This window comes from Balaenoptera ricei, chromosome 13 (genome assembly GCF_028023285.1).
Source record: "Balaenoptera ricei isolate mBalRic1 chromosome 13, mBalRic1.hap2, whole genome shotgun sequence".
In the NCBI taxonomy this organism is placed as follows: domain Eukaryota; kingdom Metazoa; phylum Chordata; class Mammalia; order Artiodactyla; family Balaenopteridae; genus Balaenoptera; species Balaenoptera ricei.
This window is the reverse complement of record NC_082651.1, coordinates 94688774-94706980: the sequence shown is the minus strand read 5'-3', so window position 1 is coordinate 94706980 and position 18207 is coordinate 94688774. Positions and strand designations below refer to the sequence as shown.

At 51.4% G+C, this 18207-nt stretch overlaps 1 protein-coding gene across 3 annotated transcripts in view; it reads left to right on the top strand.

The window, feature by feature from the left end:
* The window catches only part of LPIN1 (lipin 1), a 124746-nt gene that overhangs the window by 58250 nt on the left and 48289 nt on the right, over positions 1-18207 (top strand). For all 3 annotated transcript variants that reach the window (XM_059942193.1, XM_059942192.1, XM_059942194.1), the window contains exons 3-5: positions 12417-12617; positions 13362-13457; positions 16855-17162. In XM_059942193.1, coding sequence (XP_059798176.1) covers positions 12417-12617; positions 13362-13457; positions 16855-17162 — 605 coding nt within the window. The remainder of the gene's footprint in view (positions 1-12416; positions 12618-13361; positions 13458-16854; positions 17163-18207) is intronic.

Sequence of the window (18207 nt, the reverse complement as noted above, 5' to 3'; positions counted from 1 at the left end):
TGAGACAACGTTTTTTCCTGGTGCTGGACGCTGGGCTTTCGAGTAAAGAGCTACAGGTTGTTAGAGCAGAGTCATGGCTCTGCCTCCACTGCCTGTTTCCTCCTAAGGCCGACCCCAGACCCTGCGTTCGAGACACCCTGCGTGCGCAGTGATCCTGGGACGCGACCAGCACGCTTCCACCACGTGCCCTGTTCCCGGAAGGCCCGTTATCTCCTCGGACACATGTCTTCTCTCTTTTTGGTGAAATCTTCCTCTGCATTCACTGGTCTCTGTAGGCATCCACCTTTGGTTTACAAAAGATAGAAGCAGCGAGGGTCCTGGGGTAACCGGGCACCCACAAGGCAGCTCCCCGCTTTGGCCAGAGAATTTCCTGCCGGTGAACTCTGCATCACCCCAGACTGTGGCCCAGTCTTCGGGTTGCCTTTGGGCTCAGATTTTTGGATAAAATGGAAATGTATTCCCAGCCTATTGGAATCTAACCATACCCTTCTGATATTTCTGTATTAATTTAAACCAGTAGTATTCTTTGGCCCTGTCTTTTCGGGAGGGTGCGACCTAAATAGCTGACGTATGCAAAGCGCTGTCAGGCTGCAGCCTTAACTCACAGTCCGGCCTTTGGCGCCGTTGGTGACCAGAGGGTTAGCACCTGGCTTTCGTTTGGCCGTGCACTTGGAAAAGAACTCCTCGTACACCCATCCTATGAGGTGGGTGCTGTTAGGGTCGTCCGTTTTATAGATATGAGACTGAGCGGCCGAGGGGTCGGTCAGTCATTCATGGTGACGGCTTAGCAGGTGGTGGAGCTGGGAGGTGAAGGCCAGCTGTCTGCCTCCGCGGCTCAAGCTCTTACCCCTGAGCTGTAGGCAGCACTCTTGAGCATCCAGGTGATATTTGGGTGGAGGCAGCAGGGGTCGTGCAGAAGTCACAGAAGCAGGGCTTTCTTTTTGGCCAAGACACAGACCTGGACAGGGGGCCCTTGCGGCCGTGCAAAGAGAGGCTGCAAGCCCTGTGCTCCATTCGTGAGTTACAGGGTCAAGAGCTGGGGGATCGGGGTCTAAACCTGGGCCTGTTTTTCCAGCACATTGGCCACTGGGGTAGTTCAGCCGCCTCCACCCTCCACCACCCCCAGGCCTTTTGTGCTCCTTGGCAGGGACCTGAGAACACTCATCACACGGGACCGTAAGATTGGAGCGTTGCACAATCCCAACGCTGGAGGAGCGGTCACCCATCTGACCTTTCTGACCAGAGCAGGACCTCCCCGCATTGCCCCCTCCTGTCCAGCAGTTTCAGTGCTGGGGAGACCTTGACACCGAGCAGACCAGAGTTTGCCATCCCTCCCCCAGTTCTCTGAGGTCATTAAAAATTAATGTTAAAGCAGTACATGCGCATGTAGAAAACAAAACCCAGGAACCAACGCGGTGGAAATATTCGTGATGAAAAGTGAAGTTCTCCTCCCCTTCCCCAGGCCTGTTCCCTAGGGTGACGCTGTGAACCTTGTTTGGTATGTACATCAGTCCATAATTTTTTTGTGCATATGAGAATCTGTGTAAATGTAATTCTTAAAAATGGGTTCATATTATAAATATTTTTGTACTTTTTTCACACAGTATATATACCTTTTCATGTTAGTATTTGGAGAACTACCTCTCCCTCTCTTTCTTTTTTTTTAACAGCCTCATAATATTCAATTATATGGTGCGGGTGGTCCCTAATTTACTGAACTGAAGTCCTGTAGGTATTTGTTTCTAATTTTCCTTATTATAATCAGTGCTCTGATTACTGTTTTGTACATAGCAGAAGAATTGCTGGAGTTTGCTGGTGTGTGCAAAAAATGACAGCTGTTGCCACAGTGCTTCCCCTGTTTATTACCCCACCGGCAGGGAGTGGTGAGTGTTTGTTTTTTTTCTGTTCTCACCAGCCCCTCAGGTTTTTACAAAATGCTTTGATTTTGGACCACCTGAAATGCCTCCTTTGATTTGCATATCTTAAATTATGAATAGGATTGAGTATCTTCTCATACATCATTGACCAAATGGACTTCTTTCTCCGTGAACTCTCTCTCTTTTGCTCATTTTTCTATTGGGTTGGTCTGAGGCCATCTTAAATTGACATTAATATTTTAGAGGTGGATGGTATTAGCAAAACCACAGGGTTACGAGAGCTGTGGCTGGGGTATTGAATTTTGGCAGAAGTTCCAAGAAAGCAGTGTTTCTTGGCAATCTGTGAACCCTGGAGAAGGAGCCTGCCAATTTTGGATGAAATGCTGATTTTTCTGATGTAACTAACAATGAGGTGAGAAGTCATGAGACCTCCCTTACCTCATGTTGACACGTGTTCGCAGCGCTGCCCCCTGGACCCATACGAGACTGGGGTAGCTGGCGCGTTTGTGCATCTGCTGTGTGCCCAGAGTGTGGGTCTCCTCCCCTGTGACGGGCAGGACCCGCTTGATTCAGAGAGGGCTTTGGCGTGGGGACCCCAGGACGGGCAGGTTTTGCTGCTTCATCACTTTTGTCAGGAAGTATTGATATTAGTCTGACCTGCAAGCTTTTCAAAAGCATCGCAAGTTTTTCTGGTGAATTTTTCTTACTTTGGACCAGAGTGCCTCCTGAAGAACACTGGCCTGCCAATAAAGTCCCTGCATCCCCAGGGGTACTGACGGACACAGAAGTTTGCTCTCTTGCGTACGAAGTTTCTCGTAGCGCTCCGTTCAAGATGGTCGGACTAACACAAGGGGCAGCTGCTGCCAGACTCACCTGGTCCAGACTGGCCAGGGGGAAGAGACTTGCCCCAGCGTGTGCTGTCAGCGCGGCAGGGGTGGCGTGAAGCCCAGGCACCTGGACTTCCAGTCTGGCGTTGTTTACCCTGCATCACGCTGCACCTAAGTCATACTTCCTCGTTGGCCTTTTGTAGATAATTTATCACACTTGCCAACTGATAAATATCAATGCACAGTGCTCTGAAGAAAGACTTCCTCTTTGCCGTTACTATAAATAGCAAGAGGAAGATACGCTGTTTATAAACCAATTTCATTTCCATGTAAGTCTTATTAGTCAAAATATCATTTTTGGAATTTCTTAGAAATTGTCTCTTTTTAATGCTTTGTATGAAAACCACCGTTTGCCTCGTAACCTCCCAGGTGAATGTGATCTTGGCTAGTTCCGAAGCAGCACGATGTTTATATTGTTACTCAGAGCTGGTCAGACCTCACATTTGGACCCCCGACGTGGAGACAGAGTCTGGAATGCGCTCAGCGGAGATGAGCCAGGGGTGATGGGTGGAGGCCCCCCACGCATCCCTGTGAGGCCCGGCTAGAGTGCTAGGGCACAAGGGGCAGCCACACAGCCGTCCTCAGATGAAGAGAGAGACGTCCCGGGGCTTCGGGGAGCTGCGGGGAGAACCCCAGGGAGGCAGCGTCTGTCGTGTCCTTGAGGAAGAATGGTCCTAGCTAATAAAAGCCAAATGGCTTAAATACGCCCAGTGGCAGATGCTGACTTTCCCAGAGCAAATTCTTCAGCATCCAGAGAGGTTATAGATGGACGTCCACGTTCAGTTGTTCAATAACTGAGCCAGCTAAGATGTAAGACTTTCAGCTTCTCAGGACAGGAATTAGCCTTGGCTGGTGCCAAGCCCGGTGCCGGGCACAGGTGAGCGTTTGTGTCATCTGCTGGGTGCAGGGGGAGCGGACGTGTGTGGGAAGGGGTGGGATTGGCTAGTTACTCACCAGTCCTCAGAGGTGACTCTCAGACGCTTGGGGTAGATCTGGATAAAAAGGAGGAGGAGGAGAAGGTTTTATCCATGGGTATTTAATTTAGATTTTAATGGTAAAATCTCTTTGCCCATGTTCTTCGTTAACTCAAAAGTAATGAGACCCTTTCCAGAGCTGCAAGGTCCCTGGGGCATGGCCCTGACTATTAGCTGGTGGCAGGGCTCAGCCGAGCCTGTGCGCCTGCCCCGAGCACCTTCTGGTTACCTGTGTGTGCCACCTGGAGACGTCAGAGGATGAGGCTGGTCTGCCGCTCCTGGACCAACCGGCAAGCACAGACGTACCCCTGGAGCAAGCAGACCAATTTCCAAGCCAGCAGATAAAACTCTTAAAATGTACTGTGGTGGATAACTTTGCCTTCAAAGTTAAGTGAATAAGAGAGAAGTGGAGAAGTGAATATATTTGGAGAAGTGAATATATTGGAGAAGTGAATATATATGGAGAAGAGAAGTGAATATATTTTTAAATGCTGTGCGTTATATTTACCTTTCCGCAGGTATAATTTAAAGTCTGTGTGTGCTGCCCCCTATGTAGGTCGGACCATCAAGTCATACGGGAGGTTGGCAGGATTGTCATAGTGTTGGATATAGACTGAACCTGGGTTTGGATAGTACTTCCACCCCTTACCCTGCCCAGGTTATATATAGACTCTCTGCAAACTGGGAAAATTATATCCCTTGCATCATTATGATAACTAAGCAAACAATTTAAACTCTTGATTATTATCCCATCTGGACAGTGTACCAGCCTTAATGGTATGTGAAAACGGACAGCAGGTTTAAAGGTTTGTGTCACGCTGGTTTGCTGCGTTATTGTCTTCGCCTAGCGTTGCCAGTAAATACCCACTCAGTGGACGTTGAGAAGTCCCTCGGAGGCGCTCCTTTGAGCACAGCAGCTGGCGGGCCGGCATGCTGGCCCCGGAGAGCAGTAGCTGGTTGGGCTTCTGGGGGGGTAACCCTGCTGCTGATCACGGGAACACAAAGTCAGAGGCCTCGCCCTGCGTGATGTTGGGTTGGTTTTCCAATCAGGACACTCCCTGCGTGTGCCTTAAACCCAGATTCCGCAGGAGCCCCTTCGGCACCTGCTGTGAGGGGAGAGGTGACAGAGCACAACGGCTGCGTGCACAGCGGGTGGATTCCTAGCAGGCTCGCTCCAGGAAGCCATGAGTCATCCTGAGGACAGAAGTGCCAAAGATGTCTTCGGATCCCAGACCGAAGGAACGAGGGTGTCTGACCTTTCAGGCCTTGAGGACTGTGGGGGAAGGTTTTGGATTGACCTTCTGCAGTCCCGAGGAGGGGTAGCTGAGGGAGGTGTGAACGCTTGTGAAAGTGTCACACCCAGAGCCCACGACTGAGTCCGACTTATCGAGTCATTTGCTCAGGGAAGAAATGGCAGGCGTTTGGCCTGTGCTTTCCAAGGGCAAAGACCTTTTCAAAGTCACTGTCTTGTACCTCTCATCAGAGAGGCCACGTGAAGACCTGGCCGCCGTGCACACAGCTCACAAGTGCCGGAGGAAGGCGAGCACGTCCAGGCCTTCGGAGCCCCATTGACTAAACACACGTGCGCACCTGAAAGCGGGGAGCTATGTTTTTGTTTTTGTTTTTGTTTTTTTTTTAAAATTTATTTATTGATTGATTTATTTTTGGGTGTGCTGGGTCTTCGTTTCTGTGCGAGGGCTTTCTCTACTTGCGGTGAGCGGGGGCCACTCTTCATCGCGGTGCACGGGCCTCTCACCTTCGTGACCTCTCTTGTTGCGGGGCACAGGCTCCAGATGCACAGGCTCAGCAGTTGTGGCTCATGGGCCCAGTTGCTCCGCGGCATGTGGGATCTTCCCAGACCAGGGCTCGAACCTGTGTCCCCTGCATTAGCAGGCAGATTCTCAACCACTGCGCCACCAGGGAAGCCCCTAGAAAAACTTTTGAACGAGGGTTGTGGAATCCCGTTTCACGTGGTCAGTGAAGCCTTGTCAGGTGAAGCAGGTGTTTCCTGCCAAATTCTGAGATTAAAATCAAGAGATTGAAAAGTAACTTGGAATGGGGTGAGTGGAGGACAGGTGTCTCGAAGCTGTTCAGTGGAAGTTGCAGCATTTGTTTTGTGTACAGGTTTTGCTCATCTTTGGCTTCTCTTGAGGTCCTGAAGGCACTTTCTTCTCCAGGGCAAACGTTTCCCTCAGGGCCTGCTCGTGTGTCTCCGCGGACACCGTGGCAGGAGGGAGGTGAAGGGTGGCAGGGAGGGGGGACTCTGGCTGGCCTGGCTTCTTCACTGACATCAAATTAGCTTCTTCCTTGAGCCTTTTACTTCAAACAGAACTGACGGAAGTGAAACTTGGGAACCGGTGCCCAGCTGGTTTATTCTTGTATTCGGTACCTATTCGCCAGCATGTATTTACAAGAGACCCTGGACGAGGGGAAGGTCAAGGAGAGTGTGGTTGCCTTCACGCCCCTCGGCCAGGCAGGCACTGGAGGTGACGTGGGCCCAAGCTGTCACTCAAAGAAACTTTTTAACCAAATAATGGTTCATCTTCCTGAAATGAGTTTTGGTTAAGGCAGTATTCTCCTTTACCCTCCTTGTAAAAAAATTTTTAAATGGTGGTAAAATGCACATGACATAAAATTTATTCTTTTAACCACTTTTGAGTGAACAGTTCAGTAGACTTAATGTAATACATGCACGTGGTTGTGCATTCACACAGTGGACGGTCACCCTCTAGCTCCAGAACTTTTCTCATCTTGCACAACTGAAGCTCTGTCCCCCTTAGACACGAACTTCCCCTGCCCTGTCCCCACCTGTTGGTAATCACCATTCTGCCTTCTGTTTCTATGGGTTTATCTGCTCTAGGTACGTCAGATAAGTAGGCGCATACGGTATTTGTCCTTTTGTAACTGGCTTGTGTCACTTAGCGTAATGCCCTCAAGGCTCATGCATGTTGTAACATGTGCCAGAATTTCCTTCCTTTTTAAGGCTGAGTAGTATTCCATTGTGTCTATAATACTGCATTCTGTTTATCCATTTATCCATCTGTGGCAGCTTGGGTTGTTCCCAGCTTTTGGCTGTTGGGAGTAATGCAGCTGTGAACACGGGGGTGCAGGTTATCTCTTTGAGACCTAGCTTTCAGTTCTCTCGACTGTATACCCAGAGGTGGCATTGCTAGGTCATGTGGCTGCCCTGTCTTAAGTTTGTCGAGGGGTCGCCACGCCGTCGCTGCACCGTTTTGCAATTCCTCCAACAGTGCATGTGGGTTCCATTTTCTTTACATCCTCACCAGTGCATGTTTCTTCCTACTTTTTAGGTAGCAGCCATCCAAATAAACGTGAGGTGGTAGTGTTCCCCCTTCTAAAAAATTGTCAGCGCCCAGTTTTGGCAGCCCCAGGGTGTAGATGTTGACAGTTCCTAGGAGCGTGTTGCCAGGTGGGACCCTGACCCTGTCATCTGTTAAGGATTATAGACCAGATTTTCTGCCTCCAAATGGAGGTGTCTTCAGATTTGTAGATAAGTTATTCAATAGAGGGGGGAGCTAAAGATATCAAAGCAACTTCTGATAAATTTGTGGTTGGAAAAATACACCAGCCAATCCCGTGGCCCCCACAAAGGGAAGATCACAGGGCTGGAAATCGAGGAATCTGAGTCTGGCTCCGTCTCTGCCGTGGGGGGAACTTGGCCTGAGTAACTTACCGTTTCTGGGCTTATTTCTTGAAAACGAGGATGTTGGGGCAACAACTCAGTCCGGATCCTGCCAGCTTTGGAATTCTCAGGTTCTGCACGATAACCTGGAATTTACTGTTAGGAGGGGGAGGGATGCTTTGGTCTTGAGGCCAAGAGCAGAGAGCAACATTTCGTTCAAATTATTAAAGATGCCCTTTCAGTTGCTAAGGATTGAGGAGTGCAGCCTTTATCTTTGGGACAGTTGGAGCTGGAATTGGACCTTGCAGGTCACCTAGGCCGATGTCCTCATCTTACAGATGGGAAGCTAGGATGCAGAGATGGCAAATAGCATCCAGTCATGAGCTTTCTCTTTCTTATGAATGAAAAATACTGGCTGGCGGGGCCTGAGGACTTCTCAGGAGCGGTGCCCGCAGAGCAGTGAGCTGGCGTGGGTTCCGGACCTCAGTGCTGGGGAGGTGGTCCCTGTCATTCGGGGTGAGCAGGGCTCCTATGTGAGGGTGATGAAGTTGGGGGAAGCCGTGGGGGATGGGAGAGGGGGCTCGACAGAACCAAAGCCGAGGTAGGATTCCAGGCCTGTGATCTTGGGCGTTTGCCTCACTGCACGTTTGCTTGTCCTTAAGTTTTCCCATCTGAAAGGCCTTATACCTACAGGGTTATTGTGAGAATCACGTGAACATGAGGCCATGCATATGAAAGAAATCATACAAAAATGTTATTTTTACTGCGGGTACTGCTATTGAGTGAGAAGTTTATCTCTCTTAGTGAGCCCAGTATGTTAAAATCTAGGTTGACCATTGCGGTGATGATTTCTTTTATAAAATGATTCCCTAGAGGGAGTGTCAAGGTTACAAAGAATCCTTTTCTGTACTGTTCAGGAACTGTCCCCCCCTCCCCCTGTGCGTGAAGTCAGTTAATCTGCGCCACTAAGCAGACTTAGAAGGTGCGCGATCTTCTGTATCCTCGTGCCTGGGCCTTTGTTAGCGGTGGGCGCTGCACAGCTAAAGGAGCCAGGTCTTCGCGTCTGAATGTGTCTTCGGAAGGTCTGCCTGCTTCCTCCTCTGAGGGAATCCAGAGGGCGTCGTTTATTAAAGTTGCACAGCAGCGAGCCAGAGGACTTTCTCACGCTCTTTTCTTCGAAGCTTTTGTTCACTGCCTTAGGTCTCTGGCTTGTTCTAAATTAGAATTAAATCAGCAGTTCTTGTTTGCCTGCAGGGCATTTGACCGACCACTTTTGAGCCTCCGTTACCTCGTTACCTCGTTTGTGAAGCAGGGATGCTAGTATCACTTCTGGTTGTGTCGTAGCGGGTGAGGCGAGGCTTATAAAAGGTAGTTTTTGGGTTTTTTTTTTTTATAACTTGAAAGGACCAGGCTTGATCCTTGGCCTCCAGGAGAATCTGGCTTCACCGAGTGACAGGAAAACCACCTGGCAAAATAGAGACACATGGTCAGAGCAAGAAAGTTCACAGTTCCAGTGTAACAGAGGCTCGTCAGGGCCAGGCGTGCACACGCGCTGCGGCGGCTGCTGGAGCCGTCGTTGGGGACCTGGGGCGGGTGGCGTCCGTGTGGTCCCGCGTGCTCCTGGGTGGGTTCCCCGAGGAACTGGGCTGTGTGGGCGAGTGCTGGAAGTCATGCTGCGTGAGCCCTGTGTGCTCAGGTGATACTGGAAGCCTCCAGAGCGTTAAGTGTGCAGAGAGGAGGGCACACGAGAGTCTGGACTCGGCCCCGAAACGTAGGCGTGGCTGGGGCTGGAGAAGGAAGGACCCGGCGGGGGAAGGACCACTGAGCAGAGCCGCGTCCCCGAGGGAGGCCGGGCCAGTCTGAGTCACATCAGGGCGGGGGGACGGGCAACTGGAGGGCGGGCCAGGCCGGCTGGGCAGCCGGGCGGGGTGGCTCACACCGGGGTGGCCGTCAGAGCCCCAGCCGTGAGGAGGGCTCGGCGCCGGCGGGGCTCCCGTTGCCCTGTGCCCCGCATCTCCCGGATTGGCGCTCTGCCTCGTTTCTTCCGTCACTGCCGCCCTTCAGGCTGGCATCCTTTCCTGTCCACACCATCACCAGCATCCACAGGTTGGCCTTCCTGCCTTCAGTGTCTTTTCTTGCCCGCCTTCTCTACATTTTTACCGCAGCGCTCTTTCTCAGTCACGGATCGAATCCTGGTCTTGTGGTTCCCGAGTCCCCGACAGCTTCAGTTGCTACAAAGCACCTTCCGAGTCTCCTGGCCGGTGTCGGCTCTCGTCCTCCCCCCTGCGTGTTCTCTGCCGCAGGCGCCACCCCCTCTGTGCCTGTGCGCACACCTGTCTGTCCCCCCTGCGTGCTCTCTGCCGCAGGCGGCACCCCCTCTGTGCCTGTGCGCACACCTGTCTGTCCCCCCCGCGTGTTCTGTGCCGCAGGCGCCTCCCCCTCTGTGCCTGTGCGCACACCTGTCTGTCCCCCCTGCGTGCTCTCTGCCGCAGGCGGCACCCCCTCTGTGCCTGTGCGCACACCTGTCTGTCCCCCCTGCGTGCTCTCTGCCGCAGGCGCCACCCCCTCTGTGCCTGTGCGCACACCTGTCTGTCCCCCCTGCGTGTTCTCTGCCGCAGGCGCCACCCCCTCTGTGCCTGTGCGCACACCTGTCTGTCCCCCCTGCGTGCTCTCTGCCGCAGGCGGCACCCCCTCTGTGCCTGTGCGCACACCTGTCTGTCCCCCCTGCGTGCTCTCTGCCGCAGGCGCCACCCCCTCTGTGCCTGTGCGCACACCTGTCTGTCCCCCCTGCGTGCTCTCTGCCGCAGGCGCCTCCCCCTCTGTGCCTGTGCGCACACCTGTCTGTCCCCCCTGCGTGCTCTCTGCCGCAGGCGCCTCCCCCTCTGTGCCTGTGCGCACACCTGTCTGTCCCCCCTGCGTGTTCTCTGCCGCAGGCGCCACCCCCTCTGTGCCTGTGCGCACACCTGTCTGTCCCCCCTGCGTGCTCTCTGCCGCAGGCGCCACCCCCTCTGTGCCTGTGCGCACACCTGTCTGTCCCCCCTGCGTGCTCTCTGCCGCAGGCGCCACCCCCTCTGTGCCTGTGCGCACACCTGTCTGTCCCCCCTGCGTGCTCTCTGCCGCAGGCGCCACCCCCTCTGTGCCTGTGCGCACACCTGTCTGTCCCCCCTGCGTGCTCTCTGCCGCAGGCGCCACCCCCTCTGTGCCTGTGCGCACACCTGTCTGTCCCCCCTGCGTGTTCTGTGCCGCAGGCGCCACCCCCTCTGTGCCTGTGCGCACACCTGTCTGTCCCCCCTGCGTGTTCTCTGCCGCAGGCGCCACCCCCTCTGTGCCTGTGCGCACACCTGTCTGTCCCCCCTGCGTGCTCTCTGCCGCAGGCGCCACCCCCTCTGTGCCTGTGCGCACACCTGTCTGTCCCCCCTGCGTGTTCTCTGCCGCAGGCGGCACCCTCTCTGTGCCTGTGCGCACACCTGTCTGTCCCCCCTGCGTGCTCTCTGCCGCAGGCGGCACCCCCTCTGTGCCTGTGCGCACACCTGTCTGTCCCCCCTGCGTGCTCTCTGCCGCAGGCGCCACCCCCTCTGTGCCTGTGCGCACACCTGTCTGTCCCCCCTGCGTGTTCTCTGCTGCAGGCGCCACCCCCTCTGTGCCTGTGCGCACACCTGTCTGTCCCCCCTGCGTGTTCTCTGCTGCAGGCGCCACCCCCTCTGTGCCTGTGCGCACACCTGTCTGTCCCCCCTGCGTGCTCTCTGCCGCAGGCGGCACCCCCTCTGTGCCTGTGCGCACACCTGTCTGTCCCCCCTGCGTGCTCTCTGCCGCAGGCGCCACCCCCTCTGTGCCTGTGCGCACACCTGTCTGTCCCCCCTGCGTGTTCTCTGCTGCAGGCGCCACCCCCTCTGTGCCTGTGCGCACACCTGTCTGTCCCCCCTGCGTGCTCTCTGCCGCAGGCGGCACCCCCTCTGTGCCTGTGCGCACACCTGTCTGTCCCCCCTGCGTGCTCTCTGCCGCAGGCGCCACCCCCTCTGTGCCTGTGCGCACACCTGTCTGTCCCCCCTGCGTGTTCTGTGCCGCAGGCGCCACCCCCTCTGTGCCTGTGCGCACACCTGTCTGTCCCCCCTGCGTGTTCTCTGCCGCAGGCGCCTCCCCCTCTGTGCCTGTGCGCACACCTGTCTGTCCCCCCTGCGTGCTCTCTGCCGCAGGCGCCTCCCCCTCTGTGCCTGTGCGCACACCTGTCTGTCTGCTGCGGCCTGTCCGCCTTCCTCTCCCGGGGGGCATCCCAGCCCTGCTCCCCACCCGTCGACTGCCGGCCCCTCTGGGATGGCTCTCCTCTTTCCCTGGACGTAAGTCCCTCAGCGTCTCCTTAAGTCCAAGCAGACACAACCACACGGACGTGTATTCTCCTTCTCTCTCCTTCACGAGCCCGAGTCCCTCCGGGGGACGGGGTCTGCGTCTTTTTAACCTGTGTTCCCAGCACCAGGCCCCTCGTGGAGTGTTGGCCCTGGATGTTTGCTGAGTGGACTTCGGTTGATCGGCTGGGCAGACAAACCGCGGCCGAGCACGAGTGTCCCTAGAGATGTGAGAGCATCGGGCGGGCAGAGAAGGACCAGGATGGAAACTGTGGAAAATAAAAGTCACTTAGTTTTTCCTTCTCAAGTGAAAATAGTCGTTTTTTTCTACCAGCATTATTAAACACCTACTCTTTTTGGCGTGGTGGGGAATATGAAGAGGTCTCAAATATAGTCTCTCTTCTCAAGAGCCTTAAGATTTGGTCTGTAAAACCCGCACGTGATGACAGAGCAAGAGCCACATGTACCGTGGACTCAGAGAGGAAGAGCCCGGTGACGACTGAGATCAGGCCTCCCGGGGCGGCCAGGGTTTGAGGTGCGGAGCGCTGGGTGGGGCCCATTCCAGGGGAGCCAGATGCGCTGAGCTGGGTGTCTTTGAAGTCGGGCATGTGGCGCGTGCACGTTCATCTTGACTGGCTCTAGAGCCTGCCCCGAGGTAACCGTTTGTGCGCCTTGCTTGTGTCTCTGTTTCCTAGGCTCAAACCATGAATTACGTCGGGCAGCTGGCGGGCCAGGTGTTTGTCACCGTGAAGGAGCTCTACAAGGGGCTGAACCCTGCCACCCTGTCCGGGTGCATTGACATCATCGTGGTCCGCCAGCCCAACGGGAGCCTGCAGTGCTCCCCCTTCCACGTCCGCTTTGGGAAGATGGGGGTCCTGCGTTCCCGAGAGAAGGTGGTACGTGACCTGGGGGACGGGTTCTCTCCTTAGAGAAAAACCCTCGCACTTCTGTGGCCTTACGTATCCGGAGCTCCTCGCGGACCCCGAGTTTTAGCTTTCCGTTGGAAAGGGCTGGTCCCTGAATTGACAGTTACTCAGGTTGTTCTGATTGTGTAAATTTCTCCAAGATTTAGTGGCATAAGCCAACTGTTTATTAAGCTCCGGGGGTCCTGTGGGTCAGGAATTCACACCAAGTGCAGCAGGCTGGCCCGTCTCTGCTCTTTGCTGCCTGGGGCCTCAGCTGAAGACTCAGGGCTGGGGGCTGGGATCCTGTGTAGATGCACTTGCTCACTCGGCTGGTGGCCCTTGGCTGGACTCTTGGCCGATGCTGTCCCCCAGACGCCTCCACGTGGCCTCTCCACGTGGCCTGGGCTTCCTCACACCATGGCGGCTGGCTGCAAGGGCAAGCATCGTCCAAGGGAGGGAGCTGGGCGGACTCTGCCTTCTTTTTCTGGTCTAGCCTCGGAAGCCACGTGGCCTCACTTGTGTTGTGCTCTACTCACTGGGGCAATTGCAAGCTTGCATGGACCCAGGATGGTGGTGGTGGCGGGGGAGTAGACTCCATTTCTCGACCAGAGTGACCAACGGAGGCTTGGAATTGTGAGGTGTTTTGGGGATGTATGTGACGGAAGCGCATGTAGAGATCTGGTCATTCCCCGTGAGGTTTCCTGTTGTGATGAAGAACATGTGTTTTTCCTTCAGGTTGACATAGAAATCAATGGGGAAGCAGTGGATTTGCACATGAAACTGGGAGATAATGGAGAAGCGTTTTTTGTTCAAGAGACTGATAACGATCAGGTAAGGAAGGCTGGGTGGTGAAGCTTACGCCCGCGTTTTGAGCGTTGAGCAGCGCTCATCTGGGGGCGTGTGTGGAGAGGTGATACTGGTGCCGGCTGTGTGCGTGACGGCAGAGGAGAAGAGCGGCTGTTTACCTGTCCTGGGGATTTGAGCCACAGGGTGAGTGTGTACTATGCCTACCCAAGACTCAGCAGTCCCAGCCTGCTGCGTTTGCTCCCGGTTTCCAGGGAGACAGAGGAGTTGAATGACCCTGGCCTGAAACCATCAGTCCCAGCCTGCTGCGTTTGCTCCCGGTTTCCAGGGAGACAGAGGAGTTGAATGACCCTGGTCTGAAACCATCATCCAAAGCATACAGGTTATACTCGTGTGTCAAATCTCAGACGGCTGAAATGTTCGAATTTTTGTTTAGTAAGTGACCAAATCACATTAATTTTTTATTATGAAAAAATGTTTAACAGCTCTATTGAGATGTAATTCTCACACCATGTGCTTTAGCCATCTCACGTGTACAGTTCTGTGGTTTTTAGTGTTTTCACGGATACGTGCAAGTCATCCCCGCAGTCAATTTTAGAACATCTTCATTGCCTCAGAAATAGACTCTGTACCCTTTAGCTACACCTCCCCTATCCCTAAAGCCCTAACTCCCCACCACCCTGAGCCGTAAGCAGCCACTAATCAAACTTTCTGTCTCTATAGATTTCCCTAATCTGAACTTCCATCTGAGTAGAATCACATAGTTTGTGGTCTTCTGTGCCTGACTTCTTTCATGTACCATAATGTTTTCAAGATTCATCCGTGTTCTGGCTGTGTCAGTACTTCATTCCTTTGTATGGCCGAATAATATTCCACTGTATCTGTATACCACATTTCGTTTATCTTTTCATGTGTTGGTGGACACTTGGGTTTGTTTTCACCTTTTGGCTGTTGTGAATAATGCTGCGTACAAGTTTTCGTATAGACACATGTTTTCATTTTGGGGGGTGTATACCTGGGAGTGGAATTGCTGGGTCATATGTAACACTGAATTTACCACTGAGGAACTGCCAGACTGTTGTCCAAAGCTGCTGCACCATTTTACATTCCCACCAGCAGTGCACGAGGGTTCCAATCTGTCTATACCCTCATCAATACTTGCTCTTTGACTTTGTGATTCTAGCCATCCTGGTGGGTGTGAGGTGGTATCTCATCACGGTATTGATTTGCATTTCCCTAATGACTAATGATGTTGAGCATTTTTTCATGTGCTTATTGGCCATTTGTATGTATTCTTTGGAGAAGTGTCTATTCAGATCCTTTGATCGTTTTTTATTGGGTTATTTGTCTTTTTATCCTTGAGTTATAAGAGTTCATTATATATTCTAGATATGAGTCCCTTATCAGATGATTTGTAAATATTTTCTTCCATTGTGTGAGTTGTCTTTTCACTTTCTTGATGTTGTCCTTTGAAACACACAAGTTTTAAATTTTGATGAAGTCCAATTTATCTGTTTTCTCTTTGTGGCTCGTGCTTTTGTTGTCACATCTAAGAATCCTTTGCCGAGTTCCAAGTCATGAAGATTTACCCCCATGTTTTCTTCTAAGACAAACCATTTCTTTTTACTCTTTCATTCACTGGGAAAGCCACTTTGGAGGGATCTGATGTAGAGATTCCTCAATAAAAACCACTTGAATTGGTTCCTTTATGAGAAGATAGCCTGTATAGAGGAACGCCTCTAAATAGCTCCAGGCTCTAAAATGAATGCCCATAGTTTCAATTTCAGGACAAAACCATCCCAGGCTCTGCTTCCTTTTGGTTTTCCCAAAGGTGCGATGGTCTTTCCCAGCCTCAGCCTTACTGCTCAGATGTGGATTTTATACGTGTAGCACATTGTCTGATGCTCTCTAAGCCACTTTATTTATTTATTTATTTATTTTTTGGCCATGCCGCAGCCTGCGGGATTTAGTTCCCTGACCAGGGATCGAACCTGAGCCCCCTGCAGTGGAAGTGCGGAGTCTTAACCACTGGACCGCCAGGGAAGTCCCTTTCTAAGCTACTTTAAACTATCAGCAGCATGCTTGTTAATACCCTCTCTTTTGTATGTATTCTTTACTTCTTTTTTTTTCCCTAGATTTTCTTTCAAACTAGTTTATTTAGGGGTTCCATTGTCTCTCCTCAGTACATTTTATGTATTTCTCATGTGCTTCTTCACTCATTAGTTCACCTAGTTCCGGGTGTCATCTTGATCGGCCAACCATCTTCGTAACAAGATCTGTTGACAAGTCCTGGATTTTCTGATAGAGCTTCATTAATTTCATTTACTTCTCCTGATAGAGGAGGATAGAGTTCACGAGCAGCTTTCACGTTTTCCAAAGCACCAAACTCCTCTTGTTTGTTCAGTTCTGTTGCAACTTCAGGCAGACTGCAGTAAACAACATCTCCCAAAGCTTCCTGTGTAAAATTGCTGATTCCCACTGTTCCAATACCGTTTTCTGTTGTTATCCATTCATGTTTGTCTGTGAATTTTTGCATATGTGTCAGGCTGTATGTACGATAGTTACATTGTTCCATTTTATCTAACAACGCTGTAAGGTTGGGATTATCATTTCCATTTTTCTGATGAGGGAAACAGACTCAGAAGTTAAGTGACTCTGCCCAAGATCACATAGCTCATCAGAGATGGAACCCTAGTTTTTACTACTTGTTACCAGGTTTCTGATAAGAAATGAGTCATTTGATAATAAAATGATTGCTATAGTTTTTTAAAAAACTGGTGAATCATTATAAAACAACTATTAAATTGACAGGCAGTGGAGGGTTTTTTTTTTTTTGGTTGTTGTTATTTTTGTTTTTTTTTAGAGAAGAGGGTCAGTACCTAATCACTCGACAGCCACATACCTAGGTGTGCTCTGGTGCAGGTGGGCACTTGGGGCACGGTGTGGGGACACTGTCAGATGTTTTCTTTAAAAATTATTATTATCCTCTTAATTCAGTGCATGTTAAAAACACACACACACATTCTCTCTTACACACACACACACCCCCCCACACACACTAGAGTGCAAAACGGAGTCCAGTTCCCAGGGTAATGTGATGACTCCAAGCCCATTTTTTCCTCTTTACCCTGGAAATTTCAGACCAAGTTGAATTTTGGTAGCCTGAAATAACTGATAATTACCTCACTTTGTTATAATTACGAAAACGCAGGATTCAGTACAAAATGGCAGTTAGTGACTTGTCGACTTTATGACCGCCTGTCAAATTCGGCAGCCGCGTCTGCAGATCGCCGTGAGTGCCCCGTGCTCCCCACTGCCCACGGTGCTTGGGCTCCGGAATTAGCACTGGTGGGTCGTCGGCACCACCGGCTCCTTTAACCCCAACTAACGACGCTCCTTCTTGGAAATGTGTTCTGTCTTTCAGGAGGTGATCCCCATGCACCTGGCCACCTCCCCGATCCTGTCGGAAGGAGCCTCGAGGATGGAGTCCCAGCTGAAGAGGAACTCTGTAGACTGGATAAGAAGCCTGGACCCCACCACGTCAGCCCAGGTCTTACCTCCCAGCGAGACCCCTTCAAGTGGCTCTTCAGTGAAGAAGCGAAGGAAGAGGAGGAGGAAGTCGCAGCTGGACAGCCTGAAAAGGGACGACAACATGAACACGTCCGAGGATGAAGACATGTTCCCCATAGAGATGAGCTCGGACGAGGAGGCCGAGCTGCTGGACAGCAGTAGGTAAATGTGGGTGAAAGGGAGGGCCTCAGTTAAAGCTGGGTGAATTCGTTGTTTAGGATGATCCTTTTTTTTTTTAAATTGACGTATAGTTGATTTATAATGTTGTGGTAGTTTCAGGTGTACAGGAGTGAATCAGTTATTTTAATATATATATATATCTGTTCTTTTTCAGATTCTTTTCCCTTATAAGTTATTACAGAATATTGAATAGAGTTCCCTGTGCTCTACAGTAGATCCTTGTGGTTTATCTATTTTGTATATAGCAGTGTGTATCTGTTAATCCCAAACTGCTAAGTTATCCCTCCCCCCTTTCCCCTTTGGTAACCATACGTTTGTGGGTCTATTTCTGTTTTGTTCATTTGTATCTTTTTTTTTTTTCGATTCCACATATAAGTGATATGGTACGATATTTGTCTTTCTCTGTCTAGCTTACTTCACTTAGTATGATGATCTCTAGGTCCATTCATGTTGCTGCAAGTGGCATTGTTTCATTCTCTTTGATGGCTGAGTAGTATTCCATTATGTATATATACACCACATCTTCTTTATCCATTCATCTGCTGATGGACATTTAGGTTGCTTCCATGTCTTGGCTGTTGTGAATAGTGCTGCTGTGAACATTGGGGTACAGGTATCTTTTCGAATTGTGGTTTTCTCCATATATTGGCCCAGCAGTGGGATTGTAGTAGGATTATTCTTATAAACTTTTTTCCCCCAGAATTTCTTACTCTTCTGTTAATGCATTTGAGACTGAATTTTGGAATCCTGCAGGCCCGATTCTAAAGTAGCATAAAGATGGGATGTAGCTTATGACAGAGAGACGATTGGTAACATCCTTAGTGATAACTCCAGCTTTCCAGATCAGAACCAAGAAACAGGAGCTCAGCAAATGAATACTTCATGCACGAAACCGTTGTTTCAGAACCCGCTTATTCCTATTTGAGCACCACCTGTGAGCCTGGCAGTTGGGCTGATGGATAGCTGGAGGCCGATCTGTTGTAGACTTAGGGCCACAGGTGAATGTAGAACATGACCGGTTTCTCCA